Below are 18,875 nucleotides of genomic sequence, written 5' to 3'. Positions count from 1 at the left end.
CTGCAATCATTTCTTTTTTTTTGGGGGGGGGGATCGGGGTTAAGTGACTTGCCCAAGGACACACAGCTAGTAAGCACCTGAGGCTGTATATGAAGTCAGGTCCTCCTGGCTCCCATGGGCCCGTGCTTTATCCATGGCACTACCTGGCTGCCCCTTAATTCTGCAACCATTTCAAGAAATACCACCCTGACCTTTTATCTTTAGGCACTGAGTTAACAGTTAAGGTTAACAGCTACTGACACTGTTATAAACTGATTGTGACCTTTGGAATAGTTTAATGTTAAACTAGTATAAACTAAATATTAAATCATATTGTAAGCATATTTTCTCATTTACAACACGAGGCAAAAATTTGTGAAGGTTATTGGAGGGGGCCTGTTTTATTGGCAAATGAACACATGACTTTTGAGGCTTCTCTGAAATGGTTATTAATAAAATGAACAACTGAAAACAAGATGTTATTCCATGGCTGATTCTTTAACTATTCATTCATCTAGCTCCTGAGTATCCAACTCCTCCTTATTAATCTATCTCCTGGACATTTCAATCCTTATTAGGAGACATCTTGAGGTTGAGAAAATGAAGACTCCTCAGGAAAGTCAGCCATGTGTTTTGTGGTAAAATTGATGATCCTATGTTCAAGGCCATGCAGCTGGCTAACGTAGGATCAGAATCCTTCCGTGTTCTCTCCATTACATCAGACTATCTTACAAAACAATTCTATAAAAAAAATCATTTTAGGGCACTACAGGACACAGAATCTCCTCATTTAGCAAGTGGAAAAAAAAAAGGCTCATAGCGGTGAAACGATCTGACCAAAGCACACTGTTAATTTCATGTCGTGCATCTCTGATAGTAACACCCTCTGATCTGAATAAGTTCAAGTAGGTAATTCACAAAAGGATGAACTTTCCCCATTTTACAGATGAGGAAGCTAAGAGACCTGCCCATAATCACAGCGAATTAAATTCAGTCAGCTCTCAAACCCGGGGCTCTTAATTCCAACTGAAGTGCTGATTCCATTATATCACATTTTTCTCATTCAGTGCTAACTGGAAATATTGAGTATTTAGCAACAGATAAGAAGTAATAATGCAGCTACCCATCTGTAACAGAAAGATGACAATCCGTATGTATGCCTTCTTCAGCTTATGTTTCTTTCTTAGCTAACCATCTATACACCAGGAGAAATTTTGCTGGCATCTGGAGTGATATTTAAGCTTTACATGATGTCACACAAATATTACTTTGATGGGACCAAAAAAAAAAAAAAAAGATGAGAGAAGCACAGATTTGAGAGGGAAAGAGAGCCACAGAAACAGAAGGCAGGGAGAGAGAAAGACATGGGGGGGGGGAAGTGGTGGCGCATGCGCATGGGAAAATGAATGAGGATCACATGGGAAAGTATGGTACAAAGAGCAAGTCAGGGAATCTGTAGTAAATCTGCTCTTGAAAAATCTTAAAATGTTAATTATTTGTTCAACTTACTTTGTTGTCTTTCTTTCCAGCAATTATTTCGAATATTAGTCACATAATCTTCTTCTACACTTTTTTCTACCTTTTGTAATAACATTCCTTTATATTCATTCTTAAAATCCTTGTTGACGTAATAAACAACACCCAAGTTTTCTGTCTGCATTTTAATGGTTTGTCCCGAACCACTGTAAAACAGATAAATGCTTATTAGTTTTTATGAACTAAAACTAAATTAGAAAAAAACAAGTTACCAAAGTAACAGTAAAAATATGAAATTGACAATAATTCAGCTCAATTTTCAAAAAGCTATTCTGATCATTCTCTAAAATGAAATAATTTTAATACAATAAGTTTTATTTTGGATGTAAAAAGCAAACAAGGACAGAAAGGCCGGTGCTCCAGCTCCGGCTCCAGGCCACGCTGGAGCCATAGGAGGCGTCCACGGCCCTAGTCCCACAGCCTCCGGCAGAGGCCCGAAGGAGGGCCTGCCGAGAAAGCTTTCGACTTACTAAAAAACAGGAAGAAATACTAGCACAAAGACTACTGTTACTTGAAGAAATGGAGACTGATCGTGGTGGCCAGAAGACTGAAAAAAAAGCATCTTACATGAAAGCAGCTAAGCTAGCCAGTAAAAGGAATCAGAGCCTTTTAAACGATATAAGAACACTAGAAGAGCAACTTGAAAAAAAAGGTCCATTTACGGTCATATTCTGAAATGGTTAGTCTTCAGACTCTCCACTGGGCATCAGTAGAAGAAAAGGCCCCCAAGTGGGACCAGTTTCTCTTAGGAAGAACACAATATCCCACTGGTGTTAGATATCAAAATCCAGCAGGAAATGACATCAAAGATGCTACAGAGATATAACCACAAGAAAGATGTCATTTTTCCTTGGGCCTCTGATTCAGAACATCTGCTCAGGAAAGCAAAACTTGTCTGGACATTGTATAAATCCAAAGGAATTTGTTCATCTAAGGGAATATATTAATGTGTATTCTGTTACCTATCTCTTTGACAGTAGGGAGAATTTAAAAATTTACTGGAAATTTTGTCAAACCAAGATTGAAATACATTACAATCTTTTAAAAGAATGATAAGAATTGTTTTTACTTTTAATCTGTCATTTCATCAAACTTTTAAGAGTATAAAAAAAAATTTTGAAAGATGAACTAAATTAAATAAATGGTTAAAATGTAAAAAAAATAAAAAGCAAACAAGACTATATCATTGTCTGAATTTCTATGTAAGCAGAGATAGGTTGTATTTAAAACAATCATATAAATGCACTACATCTTTTAATGGACAAATCTCTATAGAATGAAGACAAAAAAAAATGTTCACTAGTTTTCCCAATCAACAAGCTTGACGTTAAGAAAACTAAATTTGTCTGGAATAAAAGATAAAGAATTTAACAGTACAATTCAAGATTCATTTCATATTCTGTGAGGAAGTGAGCTTCATGTAAACAAGTAGTAATATCAACGTCTCTTTATTCTATGCTCTATAAATAGTTACATATGCTAACATATACAGGAAAATGAAGTTTTTCCTCACTTCCTTACATCTACAGAAAGGAAGAAAATAATCATTTTAATTTTGCCTTGAAAGTAGAAAAGTATTATGTTATCACATCATCTTTTCGTACAAAATAGCTATCAAGTTTAATCACAGCACTTCTTTCCTTATTTATTTCATCCAACTAAATAAGCTAGATTAGAAAAGGAAAATAAATATACTTCACAGTCATTAACGTGGTAAAACCCAGAAAAAAAAGAAAATTACTCTGGTAATTCAAGTGGTGGAAAGACCACTAAGGAAACCAATCCATTATAAAATAATGAGCTACTTACGATCTGGGATATAAGGAGTAAGGAGGATTAGAGACCATGAGCTGGCTTAACAAGGACACGAGGATCAACACCACAATGGGCATCAGCTGTATAAACACAGAGAAACCTCCCTGCAAAATACAAAGAAAAATAAACTAGAACCTAAATGTCTTCTCCAATGAAAAGTTACACAAAATCCAGGAATCTCTGAATGAAAGAGGTCTTTAGAAAATACTCAACCTAACTTGTGCATTTTACAGAGGAGTAACAGGAGACTCAGAGAGGTGGGACTGTCCCAGGTCACAGACAATACTCAGGGGGAGATATAAGCCTGGAACCTCCACACTCCTAATCCCAACGCACTTTCTTGAAGATACCATGCTGTCTTGTATAGTTTAGCTTCTAAATAGAAACTGAATTATAATTGAAAGTTAAAACCTACAGGGTCATTAACAATAGTAAACAGATTGACAGTGATCCTGGGTTATGTGAGAGGAAGCCTGTGTTTCCTAGAGCTTGAGTTGTGAATTTTATTTTTTGGCTAGGGAATGGGGTTAAGTGACTTGCCCAGGGTCACACAGCTAGTAAGTGTTAGGTGCTGTATCCACTGAGCCACCTAGCTGCCCCTAGTTCTGAAAAATTTTGTGCCAAATTTCTGAAACTTGGATTATTTCCTCCACTTACAACTATGTTTCCTTCTGATTAAAGTGGCCATGGTTTCTAACATCTTGTAACAAAGTATTTTTCTACTCCTCCTCCCACCCAGCCTATCAATTATACTAGCCAACATGTTAAAAAAAAAATTTTTTTTAAAATGTGAATAATAAGGGGCAGCTAGGTGGCGCAATGGACAGAGCACCAGCCCTGAAGTCAGGAGGTCCTGAGTTCAATTCCAGCCTCAGACCAAACACTGGACACTTACTAGCTGTGTGACCCTGGGCAAGTCACTTAACCCCAATTGCCTAAAAGAAAAAAAAATGCAAATAATTACCCCTTTCCTGAACATTAAGTTTGCTTGAAAGATAACATAGAAGTTGGAACCTTACAAGCAGATTTTTCTTTATAATGAGCATCTGACCAAGTCAGAGTCATAAGTTACAGATTACAGTAAAATCATAAGCAAAGAAACAAACAGTGGGTGGGAGGGTACAAAAAGGCCCATGAGCTGGTTTGTAAAACAGACTGATTAAAATCTACATGAAATACTAGAGAACAGGTGATGTAAGCCTAAGCCTAAATCAAAAAATCGTTTTGGTCCAGACTTGATTTTATCACTGAGAGTGACTCCCAATGAGGAAAACTCCTTCACCCAATGCAAGCCAAACAATCATTTTTTCAAAGTCACAACTGCAATTGCAGGAAGACAGTCCTAGGTAACTTTACTCATGAAACCCTGAGAAACCATATAGTCTTGAAACTAAGTAGGAGGTAGGGGGTATTTCATCCCACTGTGTAAAAATACACTTGAATGAAAAAACAGATCTGGAAGTAAGGAATTTATTATGAAGAAAAGTAAGTGCCCCTGAACAGAAACTGGTAAAAATGAATTCAATAGGGCTTAACTATCCAATTGAAAGCATTATATGAATAGAAATAGCATTACCCTACACATCTGTATGATTTTTCCAGATCTTCACAGCACTTACATATAATCTAATCTGATCCTCACAAAACAGTAGGCAAGGAATGTAATGGTATTCAATCAATCAACAAACATTTATTAAGCACTGACTGCGTGCCAGGCACTCTGCTGACAGCTAGGGCTACAAAGAAAACGCAGTCTCTGCCCCAAACCCTGAAATAACTTACATGCTGATGGCGGATAAATAGCCACATAGAGTATAAAGGGAAAGTTGATCCACAGTGGGGAAAGTGATAACGCCTCCCAAAGAAGATGCTCACTGTTCTAAGTCTTATTTTTAATTTTATTTATTTATTTTTTAGGCAATTGGGGTTAAGTGACTTGCCCAGGGTCACACAGCTAGTAAGTGTCAAGTTTGGTCTGAGACCAGATTTGAACTCAGGTCCTCCTGACTTCAGGGCCGGTGCTCTATCCACTGCGCCACCTAGCTGCCCCTCACTGTTCTAAGTCTTGAAGGAAGCCAGGAATTCTAAGAGGTGGTGCTGAAGAGGGGGAATGCTCTATACAAAGGGACAACCACCACAAAGGCATGGTGACATGAGATGAGGCTGCGAGAGAGGATGCTGATGGAATAATGTATAAGGAGACAGAAATGGGTCAGTTTGCAAGAATCTTCAAATGCCAAAGAGAGGGGTGTTGTTTGATTCTCAAGCTAATAGGGAGTCACTAGAGCTTACTGGGTAGGAGCATAGTATCATCACACCCGGGTTTTTAGGAAAATCAGACTTGAGACAGGGAAACAAAGCATTAGGCCACTACTGTAGTTTAGGAGAGAGGAGACAGAGGCTTGAACCAGGCCAGCAGCTATGTGAGAAAGGGGAAAATGTAGAGATGTTTTCGTATACATTTTTCCTGGGCCACCCAAAATCCTCTGACCGGCCAAAAGTTCTGTAGAGAGAAAAGTAACAAGATGTGACAGCTGAACAAATGTGCAATGGACTTGGCCTAATTTCATGATTTCCACCAGTGCCATTCAGCAGCACGTGAGTAGGGGCAAAAGATGCATGACGAGAATAATCTAAAGTTGGGGCTTGGCAAGATATACATGATTAGATGAGGGAGCATTAGATCAGACAGTGAAGGACAGTGCAGAGCTGACCTGGTCCCCCAAGGGGTGAAGAAGGGAGGACAGGACAGGCTGAGCTGGGGCAACAGGCTGTGGAAGTCCTGGAGGTGACAGTGGGGATGAAGAATGGGTGCAGAAGAGTAAGGCTCAGGGACAGACAGACTGATGAAAGAGCATGATCAGATAGGGGAATTGGGTGTTCTCTGACGTGGAAAAGAGTGCTTCCAGGCGAAGGCAGGATGGAGAGTATGACCATCGCTGTATGAAACAGAGAGGTAGATCATCCGAGTGGAACAGAATTAAATACTGGATATTTGAGAAACCGCGGGCCTGTGGTGAAATGATTGCTAGTGAAGGACTAAATTCACTGAGAAACAAGGAAGAACGTCCTGACAGTCAGCAGGTAACAGTCATTAGGACCTGGCAGAGTCTGAACGTGACAAGGGGGAGCAAGGACAATTCAGACCCACGGGGACCAGAGTTGTGGGGTATGAAAGAAGTTGCAACTAATGCAGGAAAAGATGGCCAGTGACGTAGTGTCTTCTAGAGGGAGAACACAGTGACTACCAAAAGATGAAAAGAGGGAGGAAGAGACCTATAATGAAAGAATATGTATTAATTCTAGGGTTCCAGAAGGCACAGTGAAAAAGGGGTGAGGGGAAGCAGATCTCACATGGGATGTAAGGGGTATATGCAACAGTGATGGAGAGACGGCTGGGGTTGGGATGGGAGTTTGTCCTTCAGCCATCAGGGGTTCACTATCACAGGAATGGGAAGAGTAAGAGAGGAATACACCAGCCCCTGGGGGGTGAGTACTGGCAGAGTATCAGTAGATGGGAGGGCTGCTGATAGAGGCTGGTGACCACAAGGTTCATGGTTTCCATCTCCCTCTCCCCTACTCACCAGGTTCAGGCCCTCAAATGCCTAGCCTCAATGTAGGAAGTGGTACTGTGTCTTGGGGGCATCCAGAAATCCGACCTAGGGAGGGAAACAACAGAGCCTGATGGTGCTGTGTCCCAGGCATCTGGGAGCCCTGGAGGCAAGCATGAGGAAGGCCAGGTGGTATGATATCCTGAGGTCACTTAAGTTTCATGTGCCACGTGTATGGAAAATCAGTTTCAAATTCTAGGAAATATGTAAGATTTATAACTACTAATTTAGTAGGGTTTATCTTACTAAACATACTCTATTAAATAAAAAGAGTTATTCATACCTTTAAGAACTAACTTGGCAAATGGAAGTTTCTGATCAAGCAGGAAGCTTTCAATATATTGGTACTTGACAAATAAATAGCTAGTTTGAAAACAGAATTTTAGACTTGGAAGGAGCCTTAGAGATAATTTATTCCAGTCTTCATTTTACAGAAGAGGAAAAGGCTGTACAGCTAGTCAGTGGAAGAATAAAACACAAATCCCTTGCCTTCCACTCTGATGACCCTGTCAGCCCACCACATTCTCACTCTCCATATTCCCCGAGAATACAGAGCAGGCGCTTCCTCATCAACCAGTTTTTGTCTTCCAGGAAAAGAGAAGTAAGAAACACTTGAGGCAAAGGTGGGAGGCCTGGACACTCTGTCAGGGCTCTCCTAGGCTAAGATGCCAGGGCATGATTACAGTGAAGACTTTAGATAACTGCATAATTCTAAAGTGAAACAAACTGGACTAGAGTCAACGAAAAAAAATTCTAAACACACGAAAAGTGAAGAGATGGTATTCAGGGAACAAATACTCATAATTTGTTGCTATGGAAGACTAAGCAAATACCGACGAAATACCTGCAACATGTATTCCTCATTTCCGTCACAAGAAAAAAAAGTTAACTTAGGCATGTTTTTGAATTGGTACTTGTGAAGTTCTAAATAAAAGTTTATCCATTAGCCAGGAATTGGTCAATAGGTATCTAAACATGATATAAAGTTTTATGTGTTTGTGGGAGAACCTGCTCATGGATGGGCTAAAGCAAAAGTGAAACAAAGAACCTTGTTAAGAGAAAGAAGAATGGGGAAAAAAAAAAGAAATGATCTGATCTATGTTAAATGTGAAGGTAGCAACTAACTACTCAGACAGAGCAGTTAAGAAAGAAAGCTTCCTAGTGGGAAGCCGCCTTGGAGGGGCCTTTTCCCCATGGAGAAAAGCTCTCAGGAGAGACTTGGTAAGGCGGTGCTGGATGGAATCCAAAATCAAGGTTCAGGTGGTTGTAGAGGAAGCCCTGACATGAAACTGAGGGGCTGGGCCTGGAGCCCAGAGCAAGGAAAGAATGCATTTTCCCAAAGGGTAGGATTTAAAATAGCTGCACAATTTTGGAAATAGGTTGAACCTGTAAAAACAAGATCTTTCATGTTACATTAAATTTATTAAGTAATGAAGCTTTATACTTGTAATTAACTTCATTATTTTACAAAGTAGGAACTTTGTGCTCCCAAAATTTCTCACACTATCCTGAGGCAAAATCGAATACTAAATGGGGCTTTGAAAGGTGTTTCTGGTCTACTTAGAACAGGACTGTGGGAAAGGATTAGGGGGCAGGAGGAGTGAGGTGTGGTAGGCTGTGATTCCAAGACGTAAGGCGCAGAAAAATCCATATTCCCTTTGATGGTGCAACCAGAAGTGATTAGATGTAAATGCAGATTTGCCTTCTTATTTGTGGATGCTGTGGACAGTTTCATTACAAATTGTGCTTATAAGTTTGTTTTTTCATACAGCCCTCTCTATGAATCATACCACTTAAGTTAATTTCTGGGAACAAGGTAAATACAAGAAATGACATCTCAAAACATACATCGCCTCTTTCTTCTTCTCTCTCATGTCCACTATGCCGATGTTGGTGGTGATGACTATATCCAGCTCGTCCATTAGAAAATGAATGTACACTACCTGAAGAGTTAAAAGCAACGTTAAGCCAAAAATAGCAGTCATGCCCAAAAAGCTAAAAAAAAAAACCAATCCAAAACTCAATAACTATAATCAAATTATTATCATTCAGAATACTCACAATCACTGTTTAAGTGACATCTACAGGTCAAATACGAAAGGTTTTTTCTTTCTTTTTTTGAAGTAAACCATGTCTATCAATTATAAAGATTCTTTAAAAAAGTTTTAGGCTACTTTTAAATTCAAATAACTTGGGTTTTAGGCGCAACAGAAACAATAAATATATGGTATTTAGCAGCAAAATTTAAGATAGCTACGTAACAGATGGATTACATTATATTTGTTCAGATTGTGTATCAAAGAAAAATAGTTACCATGGATAAGATGGTAAACTGTATTCTATGGCTAGCAGAACTGAAGTTCATATCAGCTATGAAAAGAAAATTTCTAAGTCATTTTCATCAAAATCACTGATTGTATGATGCCTACATCCCAGGTTATTCAAGTTTAAAAGCTTACCATTTTGCATAAGGATTTTATAAAGACCCTGTAAGATATTTCTAGATCTCACTCCCATGGCACCCCTTTCATAAGAAATGAGTGTTTTAGGGCAGCTACATGGCGCAGTGTATACAGCTCTGGCCTTGGAGTCAGGAGGATCTGAGTTCAAATCCAGCCTCAGACACATAACACTAGCTGTGTGACTCTGGGTAAGTCACTTAACCCCAATTGCCCCACCAAAAATAAATAAATAAATAAATAAATAAATGAAGTCAAAAAGAAATTAGTGTTTTACCATTATGTCAAACTCAGTACTTCCCCAAATCAAATTCATTATCTTTGGCCGAAAAGGTAATTTTTTTTCCATATTAATGGTACCATTAATTTTTCCCATTGCTCAAGATCAAACTAAAATAATTTTATTAATTCAAAAACCATTTATTATTTAATACTTCACAATTTAGATAACAAATTTAGTTATTATTTTGCATTCACATAGTACCTTTGTTCTAAAGGACAAAATGTAGCTTATTTTTTAAAAAGTTACAGAATTGACTAAAATAATCAGTATCCTTCAGAAAAGGACAGGAGGCAAAACTCTTTTGTCTCATTAATTAGGAACATACTAATTTTACTAATGTATCACTACTAATTTATAACAGTTCAAACTGTCCCTGAAATATCTTTTGATTGAGTAAGGTTACTCTTCTTCAGTTATTGCAGCCACCCTGGTTGAGACCCTCATTTTTTTCATACAGACTGCTGTAATAAATAACCTCTTAAATGAACTTCTTCCTCTAGTATCACATCCTCTACACCAAAGCTTGAGCCGTCTTTTTAAAACACTGCAATCTTCTTTCACTTCTCTTCTCAAAAAACTATAACCTCTCTCTACGACTTGACTCAGATACGCAATGCCTCCTAAAATCTAGCTTCAGCTTATTTTTCCAGCTCTGTTTCATAATATTCCCCTTTATGTAGTTGATGCTGCAGCTAAACTGGACCGCTCTTCATCGCTCATCATTTTTTCCTTTCCTACATCTTTGTTCCTCATACCTGGAACAGACCTTCTCCCTCTACTCATCTGTTATGCATTGCATTGCCCCGCCCCATTCTCCCTCCTATTACGGACCCAATTCAAACGTCAATCACTTCCTGAAACCTGCAATGACCTGCCCAGGTGAAAATGATCTTTTTCACTCTCAAATTTTTCATTGCCCTCGTCTACTCTCATTCCATCTTGCATCATAGTGCTTAGGGCCTGCCTGTCTCCGGTATCTTGGGCAGTTTCTTGCATATAGCAGACATTTCATGAATAGTGGTCAAATTTTTTGCTGAATAGACAAGACCTTTTAGATCTTATCTACTAGATTAAAGCCGTGGCAATGCCATTCATTAATTGATAAGGCTGTTCATTAGCGAATACACAAATAGGGTATTTCACTGGCAAAGGCAAACTCTGGATGAGGAAGCTTCCTTTCCCAATGCTGTTCAGCATCTCCTAGTCTACAAGAGCTGTTCAGGGCACTTCGGGGTCAGTGACTTGTCCCAGGTCATCATACATGCTTCGTATGTCAGAGGCAGAAATGGAAACCGGGCAGGCCTTCCTGACTCTGAGGCTGGTTCTCTTATCCACTACACTACAAAGTCTTGGCGTGGTTAATTATATTTATCTTGTTGTTTGTAACCTCTATTAGGCATCAATTTAACAGCTTCACTCCAATTACTCTATGTACCTGAACACAATAAAATTGTGTTTATTTAAACACATGGTCCAAACTTTTCACTAACAAATTACCATTAATGATATTTTGCAAGCAGGAAACTTGTTTAAATGAAGTAATTTCTGTATGGTCAAAGAGTTTACACCCAAGGTATTTTTGTCTTCTAGCAGTATCAGCAGCTCACATTTGCACAGAGCTTGAAGGTCTGTAAAGTGCTTTTTAAATATTACCTAGTAGCCCTCAGAGGTGAAACCGTATGTCCTTAAGGTATTACTTATTATCTAATTTCCTGCCTCTTCCCTCTAGCTTTTCTTGTAAAGAAGAGCCATGAGCTTCATTGCCCTCAGAAGACAAGATGACATTAAAGGCAGTAATAGACACCCATTTCCACCTCCCAGACTTGCTCACAACTCTGCATCTTGAGCACAGATAAGAGTGATAAGACAAACTGCAAAAGACTAAAATGAAAATCTCTAACTTCAATAAATAAGCTGTATATGACTAACTATTACAGTACCTGATGGAAATCCACCACCAAAGAATATATTAAACAAATCTTCTGGAGTTATATCAGCTTCACAACCTCTGTGGAAATTAAATCTACCATTGTTTTGGTGATTACATGCTTGGTCTTCATTGCCTGTGAGGTCATACTGCTTTCTTTTTTCAGGATTGCTTAAAACAGCATAGGCATTTCCAATCTCTGAAATATTTAGTGAATAAAAGTAAGCAAACCACATTATAACAGATATGTTAAGCTACATACAGGTAAATTAAATCAAGAAAATCTTGGTGATCAATCAACAAGATGGTAAAAACGGTTATCCTTCAAAGACAAGTTTACAGTATTTCTGCAGTTACACAGGTAAGAATCTCCAGGTCCTCTATTACATTAACCCACTAAACACTGACTCTCATTTCTGTCCTAGCTGATGTTCCTTTTCTATGTGTACCAGCCCTTCTTCCTCTGGTTTAAGCTCAAGTCCCTCCGCCAAGGCCCTTTCCTTACCCTGAGTGAACATGACAGCTCTCCCGCCTCTCATCTTTCCTAGGTAGACAATCTCACCTTTCTGAAGTTTCCTATTTCACTTCTCTGCTCACTTGATGGTGCCTAAAGGATATGTATGGTTTCAATGTGCATACTCTTTGACCCAGCAATACCCCTTCTAGGGCTGTATCCCAAAGCAATCATACAAATGGGAAAAGGACCCACATAAACAAAAATATTTATAGCACCTCTTTCTGTGGTGGCAAAGAATTGGCAATTGAGAGGATGCCCATCAATGGGGGAATGGCTGAACAAGCTGTGGTATATGAATGTAATGGAATACTATTGTGCTATAAGAAATGATGAACAGGCTGACTTCAGAAAAACTTGGAAAGACTTGTACTGACTGATGCTCAGTGAAGTGAGCAGAACCAGGGGAACACTGTACACAGTAACAGCCACATTGTGTGATGACCAACTTTGGCAGACTTAGCCCTTCTCAGCAATGCAAGGATCTAAGACATCTCCAAAGGTGCCATGATGGAAAATGCTATCCACATCCAAAGAAGGAACTACGGAGTATGAACGCAGACGGTAGCATACTATTTTCTCTTTTTTTTCCCTTCTGTTTTGTTTCCTCTTTCTTGTGGTTCCTCCTATTGGTTCTAATTCTCCCTTACAACACAACTAAAGTGAACATATGTTTAACAGGAATGCATATGTTGAGCTTAGATTGTGTGCCATCTTGGGGAGGGAGGTGGAAAGAGAGGGGGAGAAAAATTTAAAACTCAAAAGCTTATGGAAGTGATTGTTGATAACTCAAAATGACAAACAAACAAATAAATAAACAAGTAAGCAAACAAATAAATAAATAACTAAAGGGATGTGGTTCACTTTTCACTGATTTACATGCTTATCCACCAATTTTCACCAATGTCAGGACAAAGTTATCAGGATATACATGATTATAATTCCATCTTGTGGCAAGCTACATTCTCAAGCAGAAACACACCAAGTTCAAAAGCTAGTCCTATCTACATCCCAATTGTGGTAGTTAATGTGTAACAGCAGATGACTAGTCTTTCAACATTTCATAATACTTTAAGATCTAAAAAGAAGCCTTCCAGAACATCAGGTAGCTCCTCAACAAAGGAGCCATGGGAGGAACGGAGAAGGTAGGGAAAGACTGTACATAACTACATAACTGGAGGCAGTATCTAAATCAGTAAGATCACAAATCCAACAAAGTATATTAGTATGCCTAATTTTCCTGACTAAAGTTAATGTTTCTCTAACACCAATAAGTAAATGCTATTTCTTGTGGACTTGTCCATTTGTATCTCCCACAGTGGTTGCACATACAGGAACACTTAATAAATTCTTATTTTTAATGAATGAGCCAAACATTTCCTCTGATACACATCCATTCAGAAACTCTATAATTAAAAAAACAAACACAAAAACTGTATTGCTTGTAAGACCTAAAACTAATAGAATCTGTTATTAGAATTTTCCATACAGCTGGAAAGTCTGTTCAAAAAAGACTATAATATAACCTGATTCTATGTGTTGATAAACTAATACAAGAATAATCAAAATTTTTAGAGCTAGAAGAGACCCTGAAGATCACTGATCTTTCCCCCTCATTTTACAAATTAGGAACCTAAGGCTCAGAGGGGTTAAATAACTTACCCACAGTCACACAGGTGGTAAGTTTTCAATTGCATCAACCAGGAAGGAAATATATGTCAATTCTTCATAATAAATACCATGAGTTACCCATATTCTCTTGTGGTATTGAAATTGTTTTGTTGAATATTGCTTAAAATTAAGAGGCTCATTACAAACTAAGCAGATGTCCATCACTTGAAGAATGGTTGAATAAAACTGTGAGACACAAGTGAAACAGAAACTAGAACACTGTTTTGCTATAAGAAGTGATGAATATGAGGAAGTCAGACAAAAATGGTAAAGACATGAACTGAAGAGAGGCAAAAGAAAGCAAAACCAATGGAATAAGATATAAAATGACTACAATAATTATACTGTAATGTAATAATGTAAATGAAAACAGCATCTAAAACACCAGCATTTAAATTATACACAATGTCAAATCTTGATTCCAAAGACCTGATGATGACACATACTTCCTCTCGACAAAGGAGCAAATTTGCTTTGTTTACCTTTTTTCTTGCTATAAGAAAGTCTTTGGGGGATGAAGGGTGGAATAAGATTGGAAAGTAACGGCTTTGTAAAAAAGAAAAAGCCCTAAGAAAGCAAAAAGTAAGATAAATGAACCAGCAGCTAGAGATTAAGAAAACAATCTGTTAAAGGATCTGACTGTAATGCTGAGAGCTATAGGACAATGCCATCATGTAAAAGCTTTGCCAAACCTTCTTGTTCCACATGATATGAATACTAATGCTAGCGACCTTCCTGCTAAGCAATAAAATATGAAACTATTTCATCAAAAATACTCTATGTGGCAATTTTTTTATTATGAAACTAGGTTTAATTGTATTTTCCCCCAAATGGTAATCCATTCCCTGTCTAGTAGTTATAGGTTACATCAACATATTTCGAGGTCCCATGGTTAAATTAGTTTGAGGAATGCTAGCCCAAGGCAGTGGGTACAAAAGCTTTAAGTATCTGACAAAGACTAGAGTACCTTGCTGATCAACATAATTTGGTGTCTTGACGTCAAGTACCAGAAAGCAGAAAGAATGACAGAACTACTAAGAACATTAAAGAAGAAAAGAAAGAACATTAAAAAGTGAATGACTAACAGATATAAGGAAAACACAGTAAGCTATGAAGTCTGAGAACCACCCATGTGACATCCCCACAAATCTATGATTACATATAGGTTTTCCCTCTAAATGCTTAAGAACCTAAGTGCTTTCCAGTGACACCAGTAGTGGGTCCTAGATGCACAGTCACCATGTCCTAGACTGAGCACACTGCAGGCTACTTTACTGGTAGACTTAACTGTCCATTAAGTTCTGCCCTACAATCATTACATTTATTTTCATCTTAAACATTGTTGTTATCACTGGAAATTGAAATTATAGTTTGCTTCCGGCTTGAAATGCTACCCTCCTCTCCTTCCCTGTTGTGTTAGCAGCACCTACTGAGACAAAACCTTAACCAAGAAAATTCTTTAAGTCCACAATTAAAGTAATCTCCTTCAACAAATTCAACTTTCCAAACTGTTCAATTTTAAAACTTTGTCTATACAATGTTCCCATCTGCAAGTAAATGAATGTAGAATTCATTCTGGAATAAGTCACAATTAAAGCTATGAGCTCTACCCTAGTTTTGTGATTACACTGCTGGAGAACACGGTTTCAGCTGGATTCATAAAGCTCATTTTCTTAAAGCTAAGTTATCCAATTGGGAAAAAAGGCAACTGTGGAGGGTCTATCACGCTTCAGGACATATTCCTCAGTGTCAGCTACTATTATTTCTCCCTCATGTCCTAAAGGAATAAACAGTAGGTTGAAGGGAACAGGAAACAAATGCGGAGAATTAACTAGGCTGTACCGGGCTCACTAAGATACCTTCAAGTGGGCATATCCTCTGACATATATTTTGTTACTGTTCAGTCACGGCTGACTCTTCGTGACCCCATGGACAGTTTTCTTGGCAAAGATACTGGAATGGTTTGGTATCTCCTTCTATAGCGGATTAAAGCAAACAGAAGTTAAGTGACTTGCCCAAGGTCACGGTGTCTGAGGCTGGATTTGAAATCAGATCTTCCTGACTCCAGGTCCCTAATAAACATTTATTTTGCATAAAATCTAAAAAAGAAGTATCAAAATTTAAAAACACCTAGAAAGGTTTTTTTATTCTTTTTAAAATTTATATAGCATTTTAAGATCTATAAAGAGGTTTAAATTTATTAGATCCTCACAAGCATCCTGTGGAGGAGCTGCCAATAATATCCCCATTTTAAAGATGAGGAAACAGGATGAGAGAGGTTAAGTGACCTTCCCAGGGTTGTACAACTAGGAAGCATTTTAGGCAAGATCTGAACAGTCTTCCTGACTCTAAGCTGTGCACTCTATGCATTATACTACCTGCCTCTCTCATTTTCATTCTTAAAATACATAATCTCACTCTATCTAGAGAATTCAGTTTCCAAAATCCATTATATTTTGAACATGAGAAATAGAAAGGGAAAAAAGACCTGAACAGTCATGTGGAGATGGCTGTAAAATTCATGCACAAAAACGCATACATTTTATTCTCAGTGAAATGTGTCACTCATGCCCTAATGAAAGGTATTATTTAAAGGCAATTCTAAGCATAGCAACAAATTAAGTGATAGTTAATAGAAAAGAAATAATCATAAAAATTAGGGAAAACAGATTCCAGATTTCAAAAAGGAGCACTCTGGACATTTCATGTAAGAGTGAAACAGTACCACACACATCAGTACACACCCTCCCTATGGGCACCACAGTTTATCAACTTACGATCCTGAGTGATCAAGAAAAGGCTACATCATATTCAATTGTCCCCCAGAAAAGTACTAAGAAGTACATAAACTATCTTAGAAATATTTTCATCATGAATGCTTAAAAGTGTTAGAATTTTTCAGCTGCTCAGAAAGATTCATTTCTTCGGAGTTCCAAATATCATTAAGGTAAACACTGGGTTAATTTGTTCATTGAAACAGGACCAGTACTAATTGTACTGTTAATACAAATAACAATTTATGTAATGCGTAAGCTTTCCAAAGTACTTTCCACATGTTACTGTACTTCTCACCCTGGGCAGCCTGTATTCTTAATGGCATCATCTTAACAGGAAGTTCAATTTTAATCTGTTTAGTTTCGGCTCAATTTTAGTGGGTGACATTTTGTCTTATTTAATATTTGTATAGGTGGATAGAAGAGAACTTACAACAAAAACTTCAGGGTCAATCAGTGGTCATTATTCTATGTATCAGTGTTTTCTAGATAAAGGAGGGGTTATATTTTTAAGCACGAAACAATTTGCATTTTAAATATTTCATGAAATATAAGCAATCTCTGATGGGCAGAGATAGAGGGCTATGTCCACCCTCACCTCCACTCTGTGATGTCAGCTGGCAACTGACTTCTCCCCAAATTCAGAATAACAGGTACAATAACTGAACTGGGGAGGCACGTTTCTTATGTAAACATACAGTGCTATTTTCTGCTTTATAATTTAGAGCAGTGACAAATGATTGGTAGCAGAGCTCCGGGCTTAAGTGCATTTTCCCATTAAAAAAAAGTGGCTACTGGATACAATGAGTCAAATAGGCTTGTTTGGACTGACTTGGGAAATTAATCACCATTCCCCCCACTAAGCATCATTATTTACATGGAAAAATAGCCTAAACTCCAAACAACGAATCTCTGTCACTGCTATCCTATCCAGGGAGCAAAACTTACTGCCAGATCTCTTATGAAGTCAGCTTGAGAATAAAAACAAGCTCCAAATCAAGCCTTCACTTCACCTTAATTCTGATGAACTGAAATCACCGATCTGTGCTGCTTTCTTCTTTCACTGCTGACATAAGCGGAAATGGCCTCAACCTTACTAGAGTTTTCATCTAAATATTTTTAAAACATAAATGATTGTTCTTGAGCTATTTTATTATGGCATTTTATAAAATACCTAGAATATTAAGCACGACACTAAAAGGGTGCATTTTTTAGAAGATTCACCTGACAGGCAGTGCTTTTCCCAGCTTTCATATCACTCCTCTATTCAAGAACCTGTTATTACGTCCCACCACTGTTAAGTCCAGCCCACACTTCACTAGTTTCATTGAAAGTCCTCTTTGATACTGCCTCACCTCACTTGTCCAATCAGGTTGGAGTCACCTCTCTCAGCCTTTTCTCATATCACCATGTCCCCTAACTGCACACTTTCTCTGGCTCTTTTCTACCCAGCCACCCTTCCAGGACAGTGAATTTTTACCAACTCTTGAAATCTTCCTAGAGAACTCTGAACCACAACGACATGCTCTTCTTAATTTCCCACTAAGCATGCCTGTGGTACACATTTTAGGAAATTTAGTCTGTCCTAGTGTTCTTTCAAGGTTTCTTGTAAATCAGGCTCATCTCTCCACCTAGACTGAAAGCTCCCTGAGGGCAGGGACAAAGCTTACTAACGTGAATTACAGTTCACATGAGCCTTCTGTACTAACGATATGCTCACTGCAGAGTATCTTCAGACATTGGGGTGCTGATGAGCAAGCTTCTGCTCCAGTCCACTGCCATATTCAATGATCAAAGAGTTAATCTACGGAACATGCTTATTCCATTTCTGTTCTCTCAATGAGTCCAGCTGTTTTTTTAAGTAGCACCAAAAAATGTTTAAAGGCTTTTAAAATGAAAACTTCTTCTAGTCAAGCCATCTTGAAAGACTTTATGGACTACAGCACCAGGAACAGAGGAGGTTAGAGGCTGCTTCATTCAACAAACATCTGAAAGCCTATTCTGTGCACAGCATTTCAGTGCCTGACTCTCTAGCTGGATAGACAAGGTATACACAGATGAAAAGCTGACAACCATTTAAGAAATGGTACAGAGCAGTACACAATTAAGTTCCAACTGAAGGTAATAAGTGTTTTAAGAAGTCAAATGAAGGAGACAGACACATTTGGCCTTGAATGATCGCGGACTGCTTCATGAAGGAAGTGAGACCTGAGTTGAGCCATGAGAGGTGGGCAGGGAGAACAAAAAAGAGGAGGGCAATTTAAAGGGGACTTGGCTTGGAAGGAAGAGCATGTCTGACCCACTGG

The 18,875-nt window shown here is 38.3% G+C and overlaps 1 protein-coding gene and 1 pseudogene across 4 annotated transcripts in view; one reads left to right on the top strand and one right to left on the bottom strand.

The window, feature by feature from the left end:
* Positions 1–18,875, bottom strand: part of DNAJB14 (DnaJ heat shock protein family (Hsp40) member B14) — a 91,211-nt gene that overhangs the window by 7,176 nt on the left and 65,160 nt on the right. For 2 of the 4 annotated variants that reach the window (XM_020988284.2, XM_020988286.2), the window contains 4 exons: positions 11,624–11,809; positions 8,790–8,884; positions 3,325–3,434; positions 1,489–1,661 (listed from right to left, as the gene is read on the bottom strand). In XM_020988284.2, the coding sequence (XP_020843943.1) occupies positions 1,489–1,661; positions 3,325–3,434; positions 8,790–8,884; positions 11,624–11,809 (564 nt within the window). Of the gene's footprint in view, positions 1–1,488; positions 1,662–3,324; positions 3,435–6,914; positions 6,990–8,789; positions 8,885–11,623; positions 11,810–18,875 lie in introns of those variants that run through there. The other 2 variants (XM_020988285.2, XM_078148578.1) reach the window with 2 other exon arrangements.
* LOC144455309 (centrosomal protein 15 pseudogene) lies at positions 1,677–2,341 on the top strand (annotated as a pseudogene).

Source organism: Phascolarctos cinereus, unplaced genomic scaffold (assembly GCF_003287225.1).
Source record: "Phascolarctos cinereus isolate Bilbo 61053 unplaced genomic scaffold, phaCin_HiC Scaffold_9;HRSCAF=440, whole genome shotgun sequence".
In the NCBI taxonomy this organism is placed as follows: Eukaryota; Metazoa; Chordata; class Mammalia; order Diprotodontia; family Phascolarctidae; genus Phascolarctos; species Phascolarctos cinereus.
The sequence above is the reverse complement of the archived record's forward strand: the minus strand, read 5'-3'. Positions and strand labels throughout refer to the sequence as shown.